Genomic DNA, 22,501 nt, shown 5'->3' with positions numbered 1-22,501 from the left:
TTGGGGATTTTCTTATTTCAAGGATGACTCAATAGTGCTAGAATAATTAATAAGAAAAATAAAAGAGAAACAATATTTTTTGTTACACGATTTCCATTCAAAATTATCTATAGTTAAATAGATATATATATATGTATGCATATCATTAATACTTTAATAATTTATCAGATTTTCATATTGTACAAACAATAAGATAATATATTTTTCGAAAACTTATTATAGTAATACCGACCGTGTATATTACTTAACATCACATTTTTTTTTTCATTCGATGAGAAAGAAATATAAATATAAATATAAATAATTATCACTCGTAAGAATAATTTTTGTATCATTTAACAGCGAGAAAATAATAAATCAATGTTATTTGAGATCATCAATATACGAACAAATTTTAATGTTGGTTCATGAATCCTGTAGGTATATCTGTCATCGGTTTCCAAATACATACCTAAAGGCTTAGTAAATCTTTAATGGTGTCATAAATAAAACACATGCTAATTTCACTACTGGCGCCAAATCGACCGCTATCAGACTTTCCTCATCCGTACCTTTCGGGATATTTATCGAAATCTGCATGCTCGTTTTGGTCCGAATAATAAATTGAATAATAAGAGAGAGAGAGATAGATAGATAGATAGATAGATAGAGAGAGAGAGAGAGTGAGAGAGAACGTGTAACGGAATTCATCTTTTTTATTTTTATTTTATGGTAGTAGGTAAAACCCCTAATAAAATGACTTTCTTTCTTATATTTGATCTACAAATAGTCATTAGATAAAAATTATTTTTAATAGGTCATTAATCTCTATAAAAAAACGTATAAATAAATTTGTAGATTGTATTAAAGATTAGAGATGTGCGTGTGTTACGATCGTTTCTTTTCTTTTCTTTTTTTTTTTTTCTTTTTATTTTTTTTGAAAGTAGAAGAAACTCCGATGACATCAATCTCGAAAGAATGCGTGACGAATACATTAAAAACGATTTAGATGTAATTTAATGATCTCGAAATTCCTATATAAATGTGTTTTCATTCTGAAACATTTTGTTGTTGACGTCAATGGAAATAACATTTTTGGCTATCAATATCACATTAATTGATTAAAATTCGTAATGTAACGAAACGTTCGTATGTAACGAAATTTTGTTAAGATACCGTTAAAATTAAATTTAGGATAAAAGCAATATTTATGTTTATAAAAATATTCCTTTTTTTATGTATCTATATATAAAAGATTTCTATTAGTCAAATAAAAAATTATTTATAGTTCATGTTCAGCTCGTGACAATAGTACCCTCTTTATACATTAGAACAGAGCTCTATAAATCATTATTCTCAAATAACATAAATATATACACATAATGAGATAAATTGCAGATATATAAAAATATATTTGTTATTGTCTGGTGCAATAAGCGAATATAACATTTAGATTTAATTTTAACATACACAATATGTGGTGTATAAGCAACGTTTAAAAATTACTTATGCATATATCATTCATGAATATTAAAGTTAAAAAGATTTAGTAATTTTGTTTTGGCTTTTATAGTTATGGAAGACTTTGATAGAATTTTATCTAATTATATTTCATATTACATTATTATTATTATTATTAATAATATTATTATTATTAGCATTATATTTCTTTCAAGTAGAATTATATATTTAACCAAACAGTTCCTTTTCTTCTTTCTTTTTGACATTAACATCGGCCGTACGCATGATGAGACTGATGAGCTGAAATATTTATACATTCGTTTTTTTAATAAAATTAATATTTATTTCAATAATTAAAAAAAAAAACAGATTTGTATTCCAAAAAATTACCTTTATAAAATTCAGTAAGAAAGTTTACTTCTGGTAGAAGGACATGAACCCTTTGTAGAATCGTAGCTTTAGGTGCCAAGGCAGCATTCACATTCCAAATCTGAAAGAAAATAACATTATAATATTATGATTTACAATAAGAAATAAATATATCCCAATATGTTAATGTATAATTAGATAAGAAAATAGAAATACTTGTATCAGATCTTCCCTATCTCTTATAGAGACAGTTACACCACAGACTTCATCGCCTTCGGCCATGCATTCAGCAAATTGCTCTCCAATTGCAGCAAGTACTATTTCTTGCCAAATTTTTGCCTAAAAAATATTGAAAAATTAATGGTAAAATAAAAGAGTTAAATACACCATGAAGAGTTCCATCTCTTACAGTGTCAAACTTATGACATTTTAATCTCCATGTTCCACCTTTTTGATTGATTGGTTCTTCCCATATAGGATATCTACCATCTCTCATCAGATGGTAACTATATCTAACCTGTGAATACGATATTACCTAATACTTTTTTATCAAAATAAAAAATATTAAATCAAAAATATTATTTCTTATAAAAATTGTAATGATTTTTATAAAAAAAAAAAAAAAAATAAAAATAAAAAAAAAAAAAGTGACCTTTCATATTACATTATTTTGATCTATGATAACAATCTAAATCAACTTGTTTACCTGTTCAAAAAAAAAAAACAATACCTGTATCTCAGCAGCATTTGGTATATTATTGAAGACTGCCCAAAAGCTTTGTACAGTATTCACAGTATAAATCTTCTTTAAATTGGCTTTATATTCTTCGGCAGTTGTACCAGAAATAGCTCTGTTAATTTCATCAATTTTTTTTTTTTAAACTTCTTTTGCACTTTTTTTTTCATGTTATTGCGATATCAATCAATGTTTCGAGCCAAATATTGTTCAATAACATGATCTTTTAAATTATGTAAATAATAAAGAAGATGTATTAAATAAATGTAAAAAATAAGTTGAAATATTTAAATGATAATTAATTGATTGCATTGGGACATAAATATTATTTTCAAAGTATCACTTTTTTTAATTATCTATTGCAAGTATGAAAAAATAAACGATATGCATGATCTTATATGATTTTGAAAAACATATTGTATTTTAATAAATTACTAAAAATCCATAAGATCATTTAATAATATTTGACAAATATATTGATTTTGTATAAAACATTGTCACAATTATGATATGTAAAGATTAATAGAATTTTTCATCAAGAATAGTAGATGAAAATTATATTTGTATATGTTGTTTTGACGTTTTTTCTTTTCTTTTCTTTTCTTTTCTTTTTTTTTTTTTTTTTTTTTTTTGTTATTATCAATCGATAGATAAAACGAATAAACAATATAATTATCAAGAGAAACATTTAGATTAATAAATATCGTATGCATAAATGCTACACACACAAATGGTACATGCATATTTTAAAGAACGGAAGTTAATTATTGTCCTCTCACTTGTCCAACCAAAATGTCCAGGAAGATTGTAAAGGTAGTCCGGTGTTGTCATGCTCTTCTATCGCTTCAACAGTTTTGCTAGAGAATACCGGTGACTTCGACAAGTCCGATTCGGTATCATCATCTTTCGACTCACATTGTACCGCAGCCATCTTCGAAACACGATGTGCACTTGATTTTATTTCAGAAATCATATGACGATTCACGCCGCTTCTGCGATAGAGAAAGAGAGGGAAAGAGAGAGAGAGAGAGAGAGAGAGAGAAAGATAGAGAGAAAAGAATGGATTGTATAACCAAATGAAAAAAAGAAAAAAAAAAAAAACATTTACGATCAATTTATAAAAGACGTTAGATCGATCGACTCCATCGACGTAAATGCGATAAACCATAACTCTGTAATTACTGTGAATAGCTTCGATAAAGCTTCGAGCGACCTCTTGCTAATTATCTTTCTAATTTTTCCTTTTTTTTTTTTTTCCTTTCCAGATAATATACATTACAATAAATATATATATATATATATATATATATATATATATAAATATATATATATACATGCACATAAGATATTGTTCAATATAATAATAAATATTATCTCATTTTATTTTATCTCTCATATTTAATTATTATTCTTCAAAATAATTTTGATTTTCGACCGAGTAAATATAATGATAGAACCTAATCATAATTGCATCGTATTATTATTACCTTTTATCTTAAACGTTTCCTCTTTTATTCACTCTTTATATAATACGTAATTTTTAATATGAAATAGTTCATTTATACGCGCAAAAATGTGACAATATCGCAAAGTCAATTTTCTGATCATTTATATATATATATATTTAAAAATGCGTAATTGTTATTGCGCGCGAGCATTGTCGACGAAATAAAAGTTTATGTATACATATGTACGCGTCTGTGTAATGATGAAAAAATGTGGCGGTGGGGAGAGGATTTATGTAGGTACAGACATGGTCTTTTATTTGCACGATTATCAAGTTTGAATACGTATCCAATGATCATAATAAAAGTTTGCGTTTTCTTGCTCGTGCGTATATACATATATATAAAACTCTTTATCTATACATCATACATTTTTGACATATGAAGCCAAATAGGTTAGATCAAAAATTGAATAATTTATTCTTTTTAGTAGACTTTCTAAGAAAATAAAGTGGAATAATTAAATAGAAAATCTAGATCCAAATATATAAGGGTTCTTTTCGACAAACAAAACATGTGGGTATTTGGTTATGGATCTCTTATATGGAAAGTTGATTTTCCTTATGAAAAAAGAATCATTGGCTATATTAAGGGGTATGTGAGACGATTTTATCAAAAAAGTACAGATCACAGAGGAACACCCGATAAGGTGCGTTAAAAAATGAAAATATAATTGCTTTTGTAAAAATTTCTTATATCTTTCTATTGTTCTTAATCTGTACTTTAAAGTTTGAGTTGTTTTTATGCCTAAACTTTTAGCCTGGTCGTGTTGTTACATTGCTTCCATCTGAGAATCCAAACGACGAAGTATGGGGTCTTGCTTATAAAATATCTATTGAAAATGTAAATAACGTCGTTGCACATTTAGACTTCAGAGAAAAAGGTGGCTACGAAAGGAATATCGTCCTCTTTCATCCTTATGCTAGTCTTAACGACATTGATAAGAAACCTTCTTGTACTTCCTTAGATAGCATTGTAAATATAAATAATACAATGGTGGTACCGGTTACAGAAAAGGATCCATTTTATCTAACAATTTACATAGGAAGCAAAGATAATCCTAATTATGCAGGTGTTGAAGATATAGAGACAATAGCAAAATACATATTTACAGCACATGGTCCTAGTGGATCTAACAGAGAATATCTTTATAAATTGGCAACTGTAGTACGTACATTAATTCCTAATGCGAATGATGAATATTTGTTTTTGTTAGAAAAAGCTGTGAAAAATTTAGAAAAAGATTCGGAAAAAGAAATAATTGAGTAAAGTGAATATACATATAGGACACTTATTTATAATATATAGAATTTATTTAATTCTATGATAAAAAGTATACGATAAAATGATTTGAAATAATAATTTCAAGAATGAAACTTTTCAATTTTTTGATTTATTATCAAAGAAAAAAAAGAAATATTCCTGTATATTATTTCACATAAAACGTATATTGATAGTATTAAACTATATCTATTATATGATACATACAATGTTTGAAAACATAATTTCAACCGATGTACATTTTATTCTGTGTTTTGAATTTTGCCCTTTCAATTCGTATTCCCGCGTTATGCGTCACGCGCGTGATGTAATATATATATTTACTAAACGATGATATTGTTGATTGAAGCTAGTCGAATCCGAGTATCTATCTTAAATTCTTTTGTTTTATTATATCTATTTAATGTTAAGTACCTAGTTGCACGTAGGAAGTACAGGAAAAGGGTAGATCTAAAATAAGAAAAAGAGTTCATATAAACATGTAGCTTATGTGACCTTATATTTGAGTTACAGTTTATTTTATATTTTAATACCTGCTTATCTACCTTCAGAGAAATTTCTCGAAGTAACCATCTTTGGCTTCGATATAAGCATGACACGTTGAAACACTATTAACTGGAGTTTTGTAAACTACCAATTTTAAATGTCTCCGTAAATAAAAATCAAGTGTATTCAGATTTAGACAAAGTTTAAAAAACAATGAACTGTAACTCAAAAAAGGAATTACATTGTGCATCTATTTATATACGAACCTTTTTTTTTTTTTTTTTATTTATTTTAGTGTAGAATATACACTAAACGATTCCCATATGCAATCGGACATTCTATAAAGATCGAATTCACAACAAATTTTTAACAAATAATTTATTTTAATCGTTTCAAAGATACAATAAATTAAAATTCATTGATATATACAATATGAATCATGTAATAAGAAATCCAACGAAATCGTTTGAACATAATAAGGTTTCATGGACATAACCTACTTTTTCGTCGTTTTCAAAGAACCTGACGACATCGCTGACGTAACATTTTATAACTTCAATATCATACTATATCTTACACTTAACTATACTACTAGTTTAAACAATAATATATAAATATTCTTAAATATAATATATATATATATATATATATATATATATATTAATATACATATATATTTTTTTTCTTTTTCAATGAATATAAATTTTCTATTCTTCTAAAGATTATTGTTTCTTGTAACATATTATAGCGCCATTTTTCATTTTTGTATATTAAACAATTGAAAGAGTGAGAGAGAGAGAGAGAGAGAGAGAGAAAGAGAGAGAGAAGAGAAAAAATAATAATGAAAAGTATTTTTATAAATTTCTATAGAAATCTACCATTTTATTCTTATCCAATTAGAAAATGGTATGAATAGTGAAGATGGAAGAGAAGATCAAGACAGAATTCGTGTTAGTAGTTGAGAGAGAAGGGGGAATATAGTAAAGGAGTGTGTGTGATGTGTGTGAAAGAGAGAGAGAGAGAGAGAGAGAGAGAGAGAGAGATGAAAGAAACAGAGAAGTCGATGGTCTCTTGTGCTTAGTTCCATTAATAATACGAGTTGTATAAAGTTAACTAGAATCTTCTCTCTTTCTAAGAGAACGAGTGTGCTCTATAGTGATGAATTTGAACATAAACGGCTTTGTCGAAAATTTTTCAAATTTCGTTGACACAATAGGACGCGCGAAAAAAATTATTTGAGAAAGTAAAAGAAGTAGAAAGAAAAAGAAGAAGCAGAAGAAGAAGAAGAGGAGGAGAAAAGAAAAAAAGATAGATTGCGCTTTGTCAGTGCAATTGATTCGCACACGAAACAAATTCAACGAAAAGAAATTGTGGGAAAGCTTCGAATGAATTGTATAATATATATTTTTTATATGTATATAATATATGTATGTATATATATGTATAAATATATATATTTATAATCAAATCGAAAGAAATAATCGAAATTTATCGAACGTTATCGACCGTTGGCAATGAAGTGCGAAATGAAATTTCTATGGGAATTGAAGTTCGTTAAAAAACTCTATAACACGTATACGATCTCGAGAGAAGACAAGACTTGAGAACGTAGTATATAAAAAAACGTTTTCAACAGAATATCGAGTTTTTTCCCCCTGAATATATATATATATATATATATATATATATATATATATAATATATATATAATATATATATATATAATATATATTTTTATTCCCCCTACGATACATTTTTTGTCTACAACTATATAAAATATTTTCAAGAGAAAGCCTACACCGTACGCGCATACGGTTTGTACATATTAATTTTTTTTTTCTTTCTTTTTTTTTCGTTTTTTTTTTTTTTTTTTTTTTGAATTAGTGCTTTCTTTGATAAATATCTAATCTCCAAAAGAAAAAAGAAAAGAAAAAATATTTCGATCGAATTCAATCGTCTTGTCAATTTTTTTTCTTTCACTTATATTTTATATATATATATATGTATATATATATATATATATATACACGTGCGTGTGCGCGCGCATATATAACTCTTTTTAGTGTATGAGCATGTGCGTTGTGTGTGTGCGTGCGGTGTACGTGTTATATATATGTGATATTTATACTGAAAGATTTGAAAGATTCGATTACGAAAGTTAAATACAAGTTCTTATTTGCGTGTATGTGTTCCTAACGTCATTGAAACACACAGTCACACACACACACACACACACACACACACACATATATATATATATATACATATTGTGTTCTGACAGTTCGTTTTGTCGTTGGTCATTGACGCTTTGAACTATATAGTTCTGCTTTTGTCTTCTTCCTAAAGATTATCCGAACGAATCTCTTCATTTAATATCTTTTTTCGAGTAAGTGAATTTCTTTGTTTTGTTTTGTTTCTTTTTTTTAAATTATTCTATTATTAATATTATTATTATTATTATTATTATTATTATTGTTATTGTTATTGTTATTGTTATTTTTGTTGCTACGACTATTATATTTTATGTCGTTCATTTAAATATGAATGGAAGGATGAAAAAAAATTGAATCGATCGTTCGAGAACGATTTAAAAAATTTCGTAATGCTTATATATATATATATATATATATATATATATATATGTGAGTGTGTGTATGTAAAGGCGCAAAAGAGAATGAATTCTTTTATGTATTTATTTTTTTTTTTGTTCTCACAATTTTTGTCGAAATATTTAATAAGATCTATTTAAATTTTCTTTCTTTTTTTTTTTTTCCTTATCACTCGCATTGTGATCTTTTTTATCTATTATTTTCTATGTACGTACACATACATAAAAATCTCACTTACGTCATTTTGTATACGTATATATGAATAATTCGATCGAAAACAATTGGCTAACTTTTGTATCGGATGATTCATTTAAAATAAAAAAAAATATATATATATATATATATATGTATGCACGTATGTATATATGTATATATATATTTTTTTTTTGAAATTGAAAATTATATATTTTTAATTTGATCTTTAGAATTTTTATTTATTTCGTAAAATTATTTATTACGTTCTTATGAACGATGGATTATGTTATGGAAAAAGAAAATGATGTGATATTATTTCAATATCGTTCATGTGATACTTTTTATTTCAATTGGATTATTTTATGATTTCACGATGTGCGTATATAAGATTTGCCATGGTTGTTTGTAGATATATTGCGTCAGAAAGTAAAGCGTTGCGTTGGAAGACATACACGAAATACGAATCGTTCTTAGCGCACAAAAAAAAAAAAAGAAAAAAAAAAAAACCACGGATTATAGTTAAAAACGTACTATTTTCAAGTACACAATAATTTATCAACGTGAATGATTATTTGCACGTTAATATTTTGATTAGATTTTATGAAATTTTGCAAATATCTTTAATGGTGCTCGTAGTATAATGATCATGATAAGCGTATGTATATGATATGTGGTTCGTTTAAAAATTGGTGAAAAATGTCGGGAAAGAAATTGCGTGTCAATTTCTTCTTGTATATTTTGGTACGTAATGCGCAGTAGCGTAGCTACAAAATATACTTACAAAATAATATTTTATTTTATAAAAGTTAAATGTAGTCCGTGTGATAAGATATGTACTTTGAGAAATTTAATATTTATAAACATGCAATGTCATTTGGTTCAATTGTTTTCCTTTCGTGAAACCTTTCGTTTCATTCTAAAGTTTTGTACAAGGTCTATTTACGTCTGAGATCATGTTTATAGAATCTCACAAGTGAATGTTGTGATAACCTTGAAATCATGACTATTTGGAGAGTTTCTTATTCTATAGAATAAATGTAACACAATAAAATATTCTTTTTACATAATTCATCAAAGATTGAATCTTTTATTATATATTGTTAAATAAATGAAAGATATTATGAAATTAAATTTTTATATCAATCCATATGATAAAATTCAAAATATAAATTTCATTCAAATATTTATATTATACCATTTCAATTTTACAGATACAAGGCTAGCCAGTTGTGTCATTCTTATTGTGTGATTTTTAGTCATTCGATCAATAGTCTGTGGGACTATATTACAATTTTACCGTTTCCATAGAGAGCGGTTTATCACACAACATAAGAATGGACACATCAGGCTTTCCTGTACCAGATGCGATTCACCCATTACTTGAACAATTACAAGAAGCTTTGGTGCTTGAGGTTAAATATCAACCAAATCTTCAATTGCTCACCACAACGCAAGTAAGTTATTAACGTTGTATTTCTTGCTGTAAAATATCATGTGTGTATTTGAGCATGCTTGTATATATTATTTATATATGTAAAAAATATTAAATAGTAACATTGTGTCTATTACAGAATGATGAAATTACAATTGGAGCACGGGATGGATCCGCTCATGTATTAAGATGTTTAAAAGTATGGTATGATTTACCATCCGATGTATTTTTTGTTGCTATTAATTTGATGGATCGTTTTTTAACCAAAATGAAAGCCAGACCAAAACATATGGCTTGCATCAGTGTATCAGCTTTTCATATCGCTGCAGTTCAAATGGCTCAATCTTTGGATGCTGATCATTTAGTATCCATTTCTCAATGCAAGTGTACCGGAGGAGATCTTAAGCGTATGTCAGGAGTAATACGTAATAAATTAGAATGGGCACCGGCTGTACAACCAATTACATCATTAACTTTTTTACAATTGTTTAATACAATGTTTCATACTGTTGCATCACATTTGGGTATTGGCGATATATATGCCAATGTAGTAATGGTAAATATTGCTAATGTAGTTGTTAATGAATGAAACATTTTTTGAAATATAAGATATATATATATATATATATATATATATATATATATATGTATGTATGTATGTGTATGTTTAAGGAATCTGAACTTTTTCTGAGATTAGAAATGATTGCTTGTGATGGAAATTGTGCAAGTTTAAGATCATCTGAAGTAGCTTTGGTCTTACTCTGTACATATTTGGACGCAGCCGTTAAACGGTTAGATGCAAATAAAGATGTTACTAATTCTGTAACATCAATGGCTGGTCCTTCTACTATTAATTCATCTGTAACACCTGCGCATCAAATGTTAAGACTGGTAGAATTTGCTGCTGAAGTACAAAAAATTTGCAAGGTATGTCAGATATATATATATATAGGTGGCAATGATTGTAAGTTATATGAAAAATAAATATTAATATCATATATAACAAAAGATTTCAGACGATAGCTTTGTTTCTACTCATGAAGCAGTAAGTGCTGTTTTAAATAAATACAATGCTCAAGAACAAACGCCTCATAGACAAAGACTCATATGGAGATTATCTTCACGTACAGCTCGTCTTTTGCGTCCGACTGATAAATTTACTTCTGTTTTACCTGTTATTGCTGAACACACTCCAGTTCCATCTCCAAGTAGGATCAGGTAAATTTTGACATTTTATTAAATCAAATAACAGAGTTTCAAAAATTATATACATATATATATATATATAAATGATAAATATAATAATAATTGTTATATGTTTATATATTGAACATTAAAATCTTTATTGTTATATTACAGAAAAAACCGTAAGTTCTCCCGTCGTCATGGAAACAAAAGGCGTTAATATATCTCGCTTATACTCGATAATGAACAAGAAAGATCTGTCGTATTTGGATGAATTTGAATTTAAAATAACATTTTTCAACACAATATTTAATAATAGACACGGTATTGACCTTGCATGTTATTTGGAAATGGAAAATCATTCAATGTAAGTCATTATCTTAACGTGTTATTTTAGAGACACACACATGTGTAATTGTTCTTTCTTTCTTTTTTTTTTTATTTGTTTTCAAATTTTTCTAAAGTTTATTTTCTAACAAAAAATTTACGAATTAGGAAAATATCATAATATTATTTTGAAATAACTATATATTATAAAAGTTGTAAAATATTAGAAAAGAAATTAATATAATGAGAAAAGAAAAACAGAAATCAATTTACCTTTTTCTAAAAATGGAAATTGATGTGATATAATATAATGTCGATTATATTTTATAATTTATTGAAAGAATAATTGTTGAGAAAAATTCATTTTAACTTTATATTTGTGGTATATTCTAATAGAGAAAAAGAGAGAGAAAAAGAGAGAAAGAGAGAGAGAGAGAGTTAGAGAGAGAGAGAGAGAGAGAGAGAGAGAGAGAGAGAGAGAGAAATTATGTAAAAGCGAATAAGAAAAATTTTGCACTTATACAAAATATAATATTACACAAAAGAGTGGTCTTTATAAAATAAAGATACAGTAAAGTATAATGAGGTATTTGATAGGTTTAATAATGATATTAGATTATATCTTTTACCATGATCCTGTAATTGTAAAAAAAAAAAAAAAAAAAAAAAAAAAAAAAAAAAAAAAAAAGAAAAAAAAACCCAAAAAAGAACAAAAAATGAAATAAAAATTGTATGAATGTAAACATTTGATCATGTTCTAGCGGAATAGAAAATCTTCTTTAGTATTAAACAAAAAAAAATTGAATAAATATGAGAATTGTCTTTGTACATAAAAAAGATGATGTTGCTTGGAAATCTTTATGATACGAGTGTGTTTGAATTGGATGATATATATACAAATGCGTGTGTATATGATTTTGCAATTGATCTAATAGTGAAATCTGGAGTATTGAGAGCATTTAATTTTTAATATATATTTCATATATTTCAATAACTATTCATATCAAATAAATTCAAATTTTTCATATAGAAAAATTAAACATACATTAAAGTTTTTTTTATAACTAAATGTTGTATTATGATATAATATGTAATATTATATTGTCAATTGATAATTTTATTTCTTGATAATTTAAAGATATATAAAAAAATATATAAATATTTATGAATGGTTTAATTCATTAAGCGCACATATGCATCGTAATATATTTAAGAAAAAAAATATGAAAATGAAATTTTCAATTCTTCATTTCTTGATTTATTATTAAAAATAAAAATTAGAATTGTTAAATAATTATAAAATTTGAAAAAAGAAAGAAAATTATAACAAAGTTAATCATTCATATGTTATTTTATTTATCTACAGATTTGAAATTGCACAAATATTATCATTTGTAAATCTATGTTTATTTATAACCAGGACCATTTAACTCTTAATATATTTGTTTTTGATAAAAAATTCTTACTTATATTTATTATTTGCTCTCTTTATCTTGTGTAAGTATACAAGAAAATAATTTTGTACTGCCAATTGAAAGCGCAAGTTTTAATACTCAATTATCACTTTTTATGAATAATGTTTGTTATAAGAATACATTTTCTGTTATTAATGAAACACAGTTCTCTCTTATATAATGCATGCAATTAGTTCCTTATTATAATTATTTTATCGAATAACTTTAATGTACAAGTTTCTTATGCATGTGTAAATTACACGTATATAGAAAGAATCATGAAATACCATCCATATTACTTTTTAAGAAGATTAGAAATGTATATTTTTTAAAATAAAATTTTTTCAATTATTTTATTTGCACAATAGTATTTCAAAAACTATATATCACATAGCCTGTAGCGTAGTTAGATTATTTACAATAACATTAACTTCATTATGGGCAAATATTTCACACAATAGAAAGTTTTTAGCAATTAAAATTAAGATAAAGGTATTATTTAAGAGTCATATAAATTACACACACACACACATACACTAACATACACAATTGTGATATATTTTTGCTATTGAAAATATAATACTTGTGCAGAATTATATTGGTCTCTTTTGTGACATGTGCTATGTACAATAAACAGCATGAATATTTTGTGATATTATTAGGGATACCAAAAAAAATATTCATATATAAGAAAAATTTGTAAAAAATAATTTAGTATAATATATGTATATAAAAACAAATATGTCAGTATACATTTTAAATAAAGATAATTATTTTAATTTTGTATATATACAAAACAAAATTATATAGCACGAAAATTATTTTATATTCGTGCTAATTCTGAAGATAATCATGATGTTACAATTGCAAAATAACTTGTATCTCTCTCAAGAAATAATAATGATAAAATTTAATATAAAATTGTTCAATTATTGTTTTTTTTTTTTTAATAATACTAACTTATATTATTTTTGTAATTAATAAATTGTTATGCTGTATTTAAATTATTTTATAGAAATTCTTAAGATCTAACCGTTATATGTTATTGTTAAATTAGTAATATGTGTTATTTTTCAAGGGGAAATGTAACGTGTAATTATGAAATTGACAATGTTATTCATAAGTTTTATATAAATTTAAATATTTTATATTTAACTAAGCATATTTGAACGCACGTAAGTTACATTAAACTGAATAAACATGTATTCAAATAAATGAAAGATGTACAAAATGTTACCCAGTTTATAAGTAACATTTGAATATTATAAACAATAGATTTAGAATTATTATTAATCAAATTAATGGATTTGTTTTAACAAGTACAACATTCCATAAAATTGAATTTCAATTTTTTTGGCACACCTTGGATTAAAATATATGCCTTTGTAAAGAAAAGTAAAAAAGTATGAAGTAACAAAAATGGAAATGTTAGTATTTATTAAAACGTCATTTACAATAAAAATTATTTAAATAATTTCTTTCTTCGAATTTAATAGTTAAAAATTATTAAATTCTTTTTAGCTTAATTATATTATTAAAACACGTTGGCAAAAAGCTGGTAAAAGAGAAAATACATTATTGATCCAAATGATTAAACTTTAAATTCTGAATAGTTGAATAAACATACAGGACAAAGTCTGATAAGATTTTTTGTTTGGAATTCTAAGAGCTGACTCTAATGTTTATATTGTTTACAAATGCTTATTTTCTCATAGATGGCACTCTGAACAGTGTGCATGAATTTTCATATCTCTGTTTGTGTGACTAGTTTGAGTTGTGTGAAATTTTTTTGGTTTGAATCCATTTTAAAAATCGAGATACAATTATAATTACTTTGAATCAGATTTTTTATCTTTACCGATGTTACGATCGTGTTCTTTTCGTAAGCATATAGTGAAGAATTCATTCGCTAATTCAGTGCCGCTATTGGTCAATGAAAGATATCCGTTTCGTTATTGGATGCAAACAAAAGAAGAAATCTTAATTCAGTTGTGAAAAAGATACGAGATTTGTTTTCAAATATTTGAAACACTTTATCGAGACAGATTCTATGACATCTCTTAATCATTAACACCATAATCAAAATAAGATATTATATTTATTGTTTTTTGTGTGAATTTATCCCCTCTTTATACCACATTAATATTAAAACATGTGTAAATAAGGTTAACTCCTCGAAGATTACTTATATTTTGTGATGTCTATTTTAATCCTGCAACTGCTCTGCAATAACACATGAATATATTTCAACAATATCGTATTATAACATAGAATATTTGTAAACTTTTTAAAATGTTTAGAAATTGGTTATATCAATTTCTCTAATGCTTAGTGAATACAATGAAAAGTAAAATGCCACAATTTCGGAGGAAAAAATCGGGGAAATCCTTTCCAGTGAAAGTCTCTACCTTGGACGCAGAATTGGAATTTAATTTAGAGGTCAGTGGCGTATTATTTAGTTTCTTTATTTTTATTTACAATTTTTCGTTATGAAATATTTTGTTGCAAATATATAAATTTATGTTTACAGTGGAGATCCACGGGAAGAGATTTGTTTGACTTAGTGTGTCGAACAATTGGACTCAGGGAAACATGGTATTTTGGCCTTCAATACGAAGATTCTAAAGGATTTATATCTTGGTTAAAATTAGATAAAAAAGGTAAATTACATTGCGATTAATTGTTTAACATTATTAATATACTGTAGTATTTGTTAAGATATATGTTGTTTCTCTCATAGTTCAAGATCAAGGCATTTCACAACAGCCCACAACACCTTTTATGTTTTTGGCTAAATTTTATCCCGAAGATGTATCAGAGGAATTGGTACAAGAAGTTACGCAACACTTATTTTTTCTTCAAGTGAAACAAGCTATTTTATCAATGGACATTTATTGTCCTCCAGAAGCTTCTGTTTTACTTGCGTCGTATGCAGTACAGGCAAAGGTATTTTGAAAGATATTAAGATTTTTTAACGTATGGGATAAAATTGTTTATTTTTGCATGCATAATTGAATTTATCTTTCTTACAATATATAATTTAAGAAAGATAACAACACATGATTTCTGGCAGATAAGTTTAATGTGTATATACATATATATGTATACATATATATATATATAAATATATATATATATATGTATGTATGTATGTATGTATGTATATATAAGTACAAGTATATGTAGATATTGATTGGTTTTGATTGTAATTATTACTGCACGGTTGTTAGTATGGGGACTATGATGAAGTTTCATACCGCCCAGGAATGCTGGCCAGTGAAGATCTACTTCCACAAAGAGTCATAGATCAATATCAAATGACTGCTGAAATGTGGGAAGATCGAATAAAAATTTGGTATGCTGATCATCGTGGAATGTCTAGAGATGAGGCAGAAATGGAATATCTTAAAATTGCTCAAGATCTGGATATGTATGGTGTGAATTATTTTCCTATTAGCGTAAGTAACATTTATCAAATTTGATTATTTGCAAAAGGAATAGTTGATTTTAATGAATAGTATTAAGGATATATGTATTTTCCAATTGTAGAACAAAAAGGAAACAAATCTATGGCTTGGGGTAACGGCATTGGGACTGAATATCTACGAAAAGGAAAACAAGCTCGCTCCTAAAACTACATTTACGTGGTCTGAAATTCGACATATTAGCTTCGATGATAAGAAGTTTGTCATAAAACCAGTGGATAAGACATCGCCAAACTTCGTGTTCTTCTCGCAGAAAGTTCGCATGAATAAACTGGTAAAAAAACAGTCAGATGTTGCCAGCTGGGTGAAGGGTTTGATAGCTTTAGGATTGGACGAACATAATAGTGACAAAGTTGCTAACATATTATTTGTTAAGATCCTGGACCTGTGTATTGGCAACCATGATCTATTTATGCGAAGACGCAAGCCTGACTCCATGGAGGTACAGCAAATGAAGGCTCAAGCCAAAGAAGAAAAATCACGGTAAACTAAAATATTCGTTTTTTCTTAATATAATATAATTATTCTTTTATAATTCTTTTATAATATAATTATTCTAAATATAATTATTCTTTAATTATTTTAATTATTTCAATGGATATTAAAAGTAAATTGATGATTTTTTTTCTTTTTTTTTTTTTTTTTTTTATATACTTACAAACGTTTTATATCACTCAGGTATGATGCGCTTTAGATATTTGAAGAAATTAATTTATTTATATATTACTAATTTTGTCAAAAAGTTTGAGACAGGTTTCATCCATCTACTTGGATGTGCTTTGGATTAGAAGACCTTAAAACAGCAAGAACGTCTTCGTATGTTAGAATATACCAATATAAGAATGGTTTGGGGGCATTGAGAAAATCAGATGACTTATATATACATATTATTTTATTGTATACATTTAAAAGCATATGAAATGAATTTTAAAAAATTCTGAAAGGCTAATTCTAAATTATGCTAGTCACTTTTACTTACAACAGTAAAAATAACAAATTTAATTAAAAGTACTCTTTAATTGTAGATACATATATATTTATCACAATATAATAAATATGTATATTCATCGATACTACATGCTATGATTTACTGAATGTTTCAGGTAATAACTCTTTGCAAAAGAACTATACATAATTCATTCAGGCTCCTGAGTACTCATATACATTATATATATAAAATTTAGGACATACATGTTTTCAATACTGCCACAATGGAATTATTGGTAAATGTAGTTTGCATGCTATTATTTGTTATTTAATAAATTGGCTCTGTCAGTAATTATACGTAAATTTTAAATTCAATGAAATATATAGAGAGAAAAAAAAAAAAAAAGGAAGAAAAAAAAACTTGAATTGAAAAATTTATGAATGTTGAAACAAGTTTATAAAAAACAAAATAAAAAATTTTACGAGTTCTTAGGAGCCTTAATGAGGATAGTAATCTGAATTCGTTTGTATTAAATTAATTACCGATCTTACTAGGAGACAGGTCGAAAGAAATAAGTTGGCAAGAGAAAAGCAATTAAGGGAAGCTGCTGAACGAGAAAAAGCTGCTATGGAACAGCGTCTTTTACAATATCAAGAAGAAATTCGTTTAGCGAATGAAGCTCTTGTAAGATTATTTATAATATATACATATACATATATATATATATATATTTTTTTTTTTATAAAAAAAAAAAAAAAAAAAAAAAAAAAAAAAAAAATATTTGTATATCTCTACAGAGAAGATCCGAAGAGACAGCAGATCTTTTAGCTGAGAAGAGTAGGGTTGCCGAAGAGGAAGCGATGCTTCTTAGTCAAAAAGCATCCGAAGCAGAACAAGAAATTACACGAATTCGGTTGAACAATATGAAGGCTGAAGAGGAGAAAGTACATTTAGAACGGAAAACTAGGGAAGCAGAATTATTAACTGAAAGACTGGTACAAGAATCAGAGAGAAGAGCTGCCGAAGCAGAAAAATTAAAAGATGAATTGTTAAGAGCACGTATTGCTGAAAAAGAAGCTAAGGAAAAGCTTTTGGAATTTCTCAGCAGAAATGCTTATACTGCTGCTATAACAGTAAGTAGAGATAAATTTGATTTTAGATAATATGATTTTATTATTTGCAAAATAATAATTTATTTTCATTATATAATAGCCCGTTCCAAATCTGTTTCCTTCGACACAAGTATTTACATCAGATTTACAAGCGGATCTTCAAAATTTGCAATTAGATGCTGAACCATTGCCATCTGATTTGACATCATATGATCTTATAGCCGATGGTGATGTAGATCAATTATCTTTAGAAATAGAAAAAGAACGAGTCGATTATTGGGAGAAGAGTAAACATTTGCAAGAACAATTAAGAGAATTGCGATCTGAAATAGAAGTTATGAAAGTTGGTGAGAAACAGTGTGAATTAGATCAGTTACACGAGGAACAGATGAGACTCGGAGAAAATAAATATAGTACATTGAAAAAAGTCAAATCAGGTTCTACTAAAGCTAGAGTTGCATTCTTTGAAGAATTATAATATAATTCTTTTCTCAAAAAATACAAAAGATCTGTATTATACAAAATATGGATTAACGATTTTGAATTTAATTAATGAAACATTCACTTTATTTTTTTTTTTTATATATATCTGTATACTTCCATAGTTTAAAAAAAAAGAATGATAGAAAGGGCTATATATATATATATGTGTATTCTTTTTTCTTAGCAAACGTTATATGTTTGTTAATAATAATGTATTACAAAGAATGATCATTAAGCTACTATGTAAGCTATTAAATTTTGTTAAAACATATATTGATAACTGAATTATATTTTTATAAATTCATTAATGACGAACTCTTAATAATTTTAGAGTTATATACTCTATAAATCTTTTATTAAAAAATGTTATAGAGAATGGAACAATATTATGATGTATTAAAGTTCTCTGACTTATGCTCTTAAACAAAGCAGATATCTCCAGGTATTAAAATACAAAGATATCGATAAATACATATTATATGGTAAATGCGTTAATATTGTATTTTTTATATTTCATTTTTCTTTTAAATTAGTATATATAATTATAGTGAAATCTTCAGTAATGATTCCTTAGAAAATTTGAATCGACTATATTTTTTTTATATATCGCGCGCGCGCGCATACACATGCATACACACACACACATGTATATATATGTAAAACAATAGTAGATAATATTCTTTTATTTATGCACTTTCCATATTATTACAGGAAATGATATTACATGCAATATAAATGAAAGTATACATTTATTTGAAAATTTAAGTTCGTATAAATGATAATTCTTTTTATTTGTTCATATAAAAATATTTATCATCTGACATAGGTCCCTCTATAGTAAGTGCTTTTATAGCAATAATTTACACCGAATGATTTTATAAAATAGGAATTTAAAATAGTATTTCAATAATTATTATACTTTCTGAAAGAATTAGTTTGTCCCATTTTTTTCTCTATCTTTATTTCTTTAATATTTAAAGAAAAGTGCCTTATGATATAAGAACATATGCGATAAAAGGTATAATTATTAAACATCCATACTATGTGTGCTTATATTTTGTTATTATGTGCGTATTATATAATAATGTATTTATAGATTACAATGAAATATCATTAAATGTGTTTTAATGGCCATAGACTGCAATACGTAAAGTAAGAGAAATTTATTAAATTGTCGAGATGAATTATAATTTGTTATATTGGAAATGACTTACGATTCCTACATACATTGTATGTGTGAGCGTGAAATGTTTGTATGGAGATGAATGTAAATGTGTGGATTTTAAAATACTGTTATATTTTATTATTATTATTATTATTATTATTTCTAAAAATCTGGTCTAAAATGTCATATGAATGTGTATATATATATATATATTCAAGAGACATTTAAATACTATTATATGAAATTTTTTAAATTATATATAAACTCTTTGACCAATTCATTCATAGTATTACTAAAATTTTGTAGTAGTTAGATTATTCCAGTAATGCTTAAATTTTAAAATGTACACATTATTAGTATATGAAAAGATTTAAATTGATATCAGTATTCAATGTATTAAGTATTAAACGATTTATTTTTACTTATATATACCATACATTTTTTAGATATCCTTTATAAACCATATATTTAATGTCATATGTATTATTTTTTTTTTTTACATCTGTTATATATACTTAATTGAATACAAAAGAAGTGGAAGACGACTTGGTCTGATTAAACTCTTTTGATAATGTTGGCATAAGATATAAACTTTCATTATCCTCAACGTTTGGTACTCTAAAAAATAGATCACGCATCAGTGTTCCGTCGCTAGTAAGTTCTTCCAAATCGTTCTTACTCTTAGTTTTTATATTTTGAGAATGTTTTAGATTCAGTTCTATATTAGTGGCATTAAAATTATATTTTCTAAAAATCATTTATGTAAATTATTATCAAGCTTTTCATAGAAAAATTATATTTCATTAAATAATATTTATTACCTGATATTACATTTTGTATACAAATGATTGAGATCATCTGTCGTTTGAGAGGCTTTATCGATCATTTTATTTTTAAGAAGATTTTGAGCAAGATCTTTGGAATGCAATAATTTTTCTAATCTAAGAGATTCTTTTAATCTTTGAATTTTTCCTATGAGATTACTTTTCTCTATCTCCTTTTGACTAAGAATCTCATGGATAATAACTTTCTCACATAAAAGATCTCTTACATTTTCTACTAGATTCATAAATTGTTTTTCTTGTGCTAACAATTGACATGTTAACAATTCAAGTGCTTGTATAATTTGTATCCTTAAACTTGTTCTTTTTGTCTTAGCTTCGGATAGCTAAAAATATAAAGAAAAGTTAAATAAAAAGATAAAAATCAAGGAAAATATTAATTATATAAAAAAGTATTAATTTTACTTCATATTCTAATTGCTTTTTTTCACATTTATGACGATTAAGAAATATTTTATATTCTTCCAGCAAAGCTTTTTTTTCAGATTCGCTCACGGCTAAATTAGATTTAATTTCATGCATCTCACGAGTGCATCTGTATGTAAATATATGTTAACATAATATTGAATATGAAATATATAATGAAAAAGAAAGCTAACTATAACTCACTTTGCCAAATGTTTGATTAATAATGATATACGCTTTCTATCAGCAGGGCATAGATCTTGTATGTGAGAAAAATTATAAGTGCCCTCTTTATTATCATTACTACATTTTGAGCACGTTGCCTTTATCTCTTTTATTTCTTCACTTTCTGTTAACATAATATGCTAATATAATAATATATATTATATATATATATATATATATATATATATATATATATATAACATTTTTTGTATATGTGATTTACCTTCTTCACCACATCTCATATTGCAAAAATTTTGCCGAATCTGCAAAACACGTTGATGGAATTTGGTGAGCCTATGTGCATGGATTTGTTCTCATTTTTTCTTCTATACTTCACAAGTTAATAACTTAAATCAATAACTCAATGAAAAAAAAGATTCGATGAATGAATGATGATGATGATGATGATAATAATAATAATAACAATAATAATAATAGTAATAATAATTTGCAAAAAAACAAAAATATCAGATAAGAATAAACACACTTATAACATCACAATACATGCACCTTTTAGACCATTTTACGTACGAAGTCAAGAGATTATTTTCATCGTTTGTTGTATCACACATCGTCAAAGCTTAATCCTCAAATCAGTGTTTTTATTATTTTTTTGTAATATTTTTAGAAAAATATCTTACTTTTCACAATACGAAATATTTGTCTTATATACGACACGTACAAAAAAAAAAAGAAAAAAACAAAAAATAAATTAGTATTTGTAATGTTATGCAATTGTTTAATATTTGCTTCAATATAGTAGAAACTACTTTTATATAATTTTCACAACTGATACTTTATATATATATATATATATATATATATATATATATATAT

General features: G+C 25.9%; 5 protein-coding genes and 1 long non-coding RNA gene across 19 annotated transcripts; 3 read left to right on the top strand and 3 right to left on the bottom strand.

Annotated features, from left to right (window-relative positions):
• Positions 1-677: 677 nt before the first annotated feature.
• On the bottom strand, positions 678-4,151 carry LOC124957887 (eukaryotic translation initiation factor 4E type 3-like). 2 transcript variants are annotated; one of them, XM_047515376.1, is made up of 7 exons: positions 4,033-4,151; positions 3,325-3,537; positions 2,540-2,660; positions 2,219-2,326; positions 2,026-2,148; positions 1,831-1,930; positions 678-1,740 (listed from the first exon to the last, which is right to left on the bottom strand). In XM_047515376.1, exons 2-7 carry the CDS (start codon positions 3,516-3,518, stop codon positions 1,706-1,708), a joined length of 681 nt encoding a protein of 226 aa, XP_047371332.1. In that variant the 5' UTR covers positions 3,519-3,537; positions 4,033-4,151; the 3' UTR covers positions 678-1,705. The 2 variants fall into 2 exon arrangements, with proteins under 2 accessions (XP_047371332.1, XP_047371333.1); XM_047515377.1 differs by lacking the exon at positions 4,033-4,151 and adding an exon at positions 3,654-3,674.
• Position 4,152: 1 nt separating this feature from the next.
• On the top strand, positions 4,153-5,555 carry LOC124957888 (putative glutathione-specific gamma-glutamylcyclotransferase 2). Of its 5 annotated transcripts, XM_047515382.1 has the most exons (4): positions 4,219-4,375; positions 4,484-4,699; positions 4,810-4,933; positions 5,018-5,555. In XM_047515382.1, the coding sequence occupies exons 2-4, from the start codon at positions 4,565-4,567 to the stop codon at positions 5,317-5,319; spliced, it is 561 nt and encodes a 186-aa protein (XP_047371338.1). In that variant the 5' UTR covers positions 4,219-4,375; positions 4,484-4,564; the 3' UTR covers positions 5,320-5,555. The 5 variants fall into 5 exon arrangements, with proteins under 5 accessions (XP_047371336.1, XP_047371337.1, XP_047371338.1 ...); XM_047515380.1 differs by having other exon boundaries at positions 4,153-4,290; positions 4,810-5,555; XM_047515381.1 differs by having other exon boundaries at positions 4,200-4,290; positions 4,481-4,699; positions 4,810-5,555.
• Positions 4,203-11,519, top strand: LOC124957885 (cyclin G). Of its 6 annotated transcripts, none has more exons than XM_047515368.1 (6): positions 4,203-4,286; positions 9,833-10,075; positions 10,193-10,609; positions 10,726-10,980; positions 11,063-11,271; positions 11,413-11,519. In XM_047515368.1, the coding sequence occupies exons 2-6, from the start codon at positions 9,956-9,958 to the stop codon at positions 11,456-11,458; spliced, it is 1,047 nt and encodes a 348-aa protein (XP_047371324.1). In that variant the 5' UTR covers positions 4,203-4,286; positions 9,833-9,955; the 3' UTR covers positions 11,459-11,519. The 6 variants fall into 6 exon arrangements, with proteins under 6 accessions (XP_047371324.1, XP_047371326.1, XP_047371325.1 ...); XM_047515370.1 differs by lacking the exon at positions 4,203-4,286 and adding an exon at positions 6,713-7,209; XM_047515369.1 differs by lacking the exon at positions 4,203-4,286 and adding an exon at positions 7,613-7,631.
• LOC124957889 lies at positions 5,430-6,381 on the bottom strand. Its single transcript, XR_007103757.1, has 3 exons — positions 6,318-6,381; positions 5,865-6,155; positions 5,430-5,781 (listed from the first exon to the last, which is right to left on the bottom strand). It is a non-coding gene; the product is annotated as an uncharacterized LOC124957889 (long non-coding RNA).
• A 3,247-nt stretch (positions 11,520-14,766) lies between the features above and the next one.
• LOC124957965 (merlin) lies at positions 14,767-20,619 on the top strand. Of its 4 annotated transcripts, XM_047515588.1 has the most exons (11): positions 14,768-14,901; positions 15,352-15,458; positions 15,550-15,679; positions 15,760-15,965; positions 16,250-16,477; positions 16,569-16,778; positions 16,881-16,987; positions 17,689-17,727; positions 17,987-18,116; positions 18,230-18,565; positions 18,645-20,619. In XM_047515588.1, the coding sequence occupies exons 1-11, from the start codon at positions 14,880-14,882 to the stop codon at positions 19,020-19,022; spliced, it is 1,893 nt and encodes a 630-aa protein (XP_047371544.1). In that variant the 5' UTR covers positions 14,768-14,879; the 3' UTR covers positions 19,023-20,619. The 4 variants fall into 4 exon arrangements, with proteins under 4 accessions (XP_047371542.1, XP_047371544.1, XP_047371543.1 ...); XM_047515586.1 differs by having other exon boundaries at positions 14,767-14,901; positions 16,569-16,987; XM_047515589.1 differs by lacking the exon at positions 17,689-17,727 and having other exon boundaries at positions 14,769-14,901.
• LOC124957966 lies at positions 19,133-22,455 on the bottom strand. The gene is made up of 5 exons (XM_047515590.1): positions 21,888-22,455; positions 21,644-21,788; positions 21,440-21,569; positions 21,014-21,360; positions 19,133-20,939 (listed from the first exon to the last, which is right to left on the bottom strand). Exons 1-5 carry the CDS (start codon positions 21,904-21,906, stop codon positions 20,708-20,710), a joined length of 873 nt encoding a protein of 290 aa, XP_047371546.1. The 5' UTR covers positions 21,907-22,455; the 3' UTR covers positions 19,133-20,707.
• Positions 22,456-22,501: the final 46 nt, after the last annotated feature.

This window comes from Vespa velutina, chromosome 2, assembly GCF_912470025.1.
Source record: "Vespa velutina chromosome 2, iVesVel2.1, whole genome shotgun sequence".
In the NCBI taxonomy this organism is placed as follows: Eukaryota; Metazoa; Arthropoda; class Insecta; order Hymenoptera; family Vespidae; genus Vespa; species Vespa velutina.
This window is presented reverse-complemented; position numbering and strand designations above follow the sequence as displayed.

Coding starts and splice junctions, on each gene's coding strand:
- LOC124957887 (XM_047515376.1), bottom strand. CDS start 3,518: ATGATTTCTGAAATAAAATCAAGTGCACATCGTGTTTCGAAGATGGCT. Junction 2,149..2,218: donor AATGTCATAAGTTTGACACT/GTAAGAGATGGA, acceptor AATATTTTTTAG/GCAAAAATTTGGCAAGAAAT. Junction 1,741..1,830: donor TCTTACTGAATTTTATAAAG/GTAATTTTTTGG, acceptor TAAATATTTCAG/CTCATCAGTCTCATCATGCG.
- LOC124957888 (XM_047515380.1), top strand. CDS start 4,565: ATGTGGGTATTTGGTTATGGATCTCTTATATGGAAAGTTGATTTTCCT. Junction 4,700..4,809: donor ACAGAGGAACACCCGATAAG/GTGCGTTAAAAA, acceptor CTAAACTTTTAG/CCTGGTCGTGTTGTTACATT.
- LOC124957885 (XM_047515368.1), top strand. CDS start 9,956: ATGGACACATCAGGCTTTCCTGTACCAGATGCGATTCACCCATTACTT. Junction 10,076..10,192: donor AATTGCTCACCACAACGCAA/GTAAGTTATTAA, acceptor TGTCTATTACAG/AATGATGAAATTACAATTGG. Junction 10,610..10,725: donor TATATGCCAATGTAGTAATG/GTAAATATTGCT, acceptor TGTATGTTTAAG/GAATCTGAACTTTTTCTGAG.
- LOC124957965 (XM_047515586.1), top strand. CDS start 14,880: ATGTTACGATCGTGTTCTTTTC. Junction 15,459..15,549: donor AATTGGAATTTAATTTAGAG/GTCAGTGGCGTA, acceptor TTATGTTTACAG/TGGAGATCCACGGGAAGAGA. Junction 18,117..18,229: donor GTTTAGCGAATGAAGCTCTT/GTAAGATTATTT, acceptor ATATCTCTACAG/AGAAGATCCGAAGAGACAGC.
- LOC124957966 (XM_047515590.1), bottom strand. Junction 21,570..21,643: donor TTAATCAAACATTTGGCAAA/GTGAGTTATAGT, acceptor ATTTACATACAG/ATGCACTCGTGAGATGCATG. Junction 21,361..21,439: donor AAAAGCAATTAGAATATGAA/GTAAAATTAATA, acceptor TTATATTTTTAG/CTATCCGAAGCTAAGACAAA.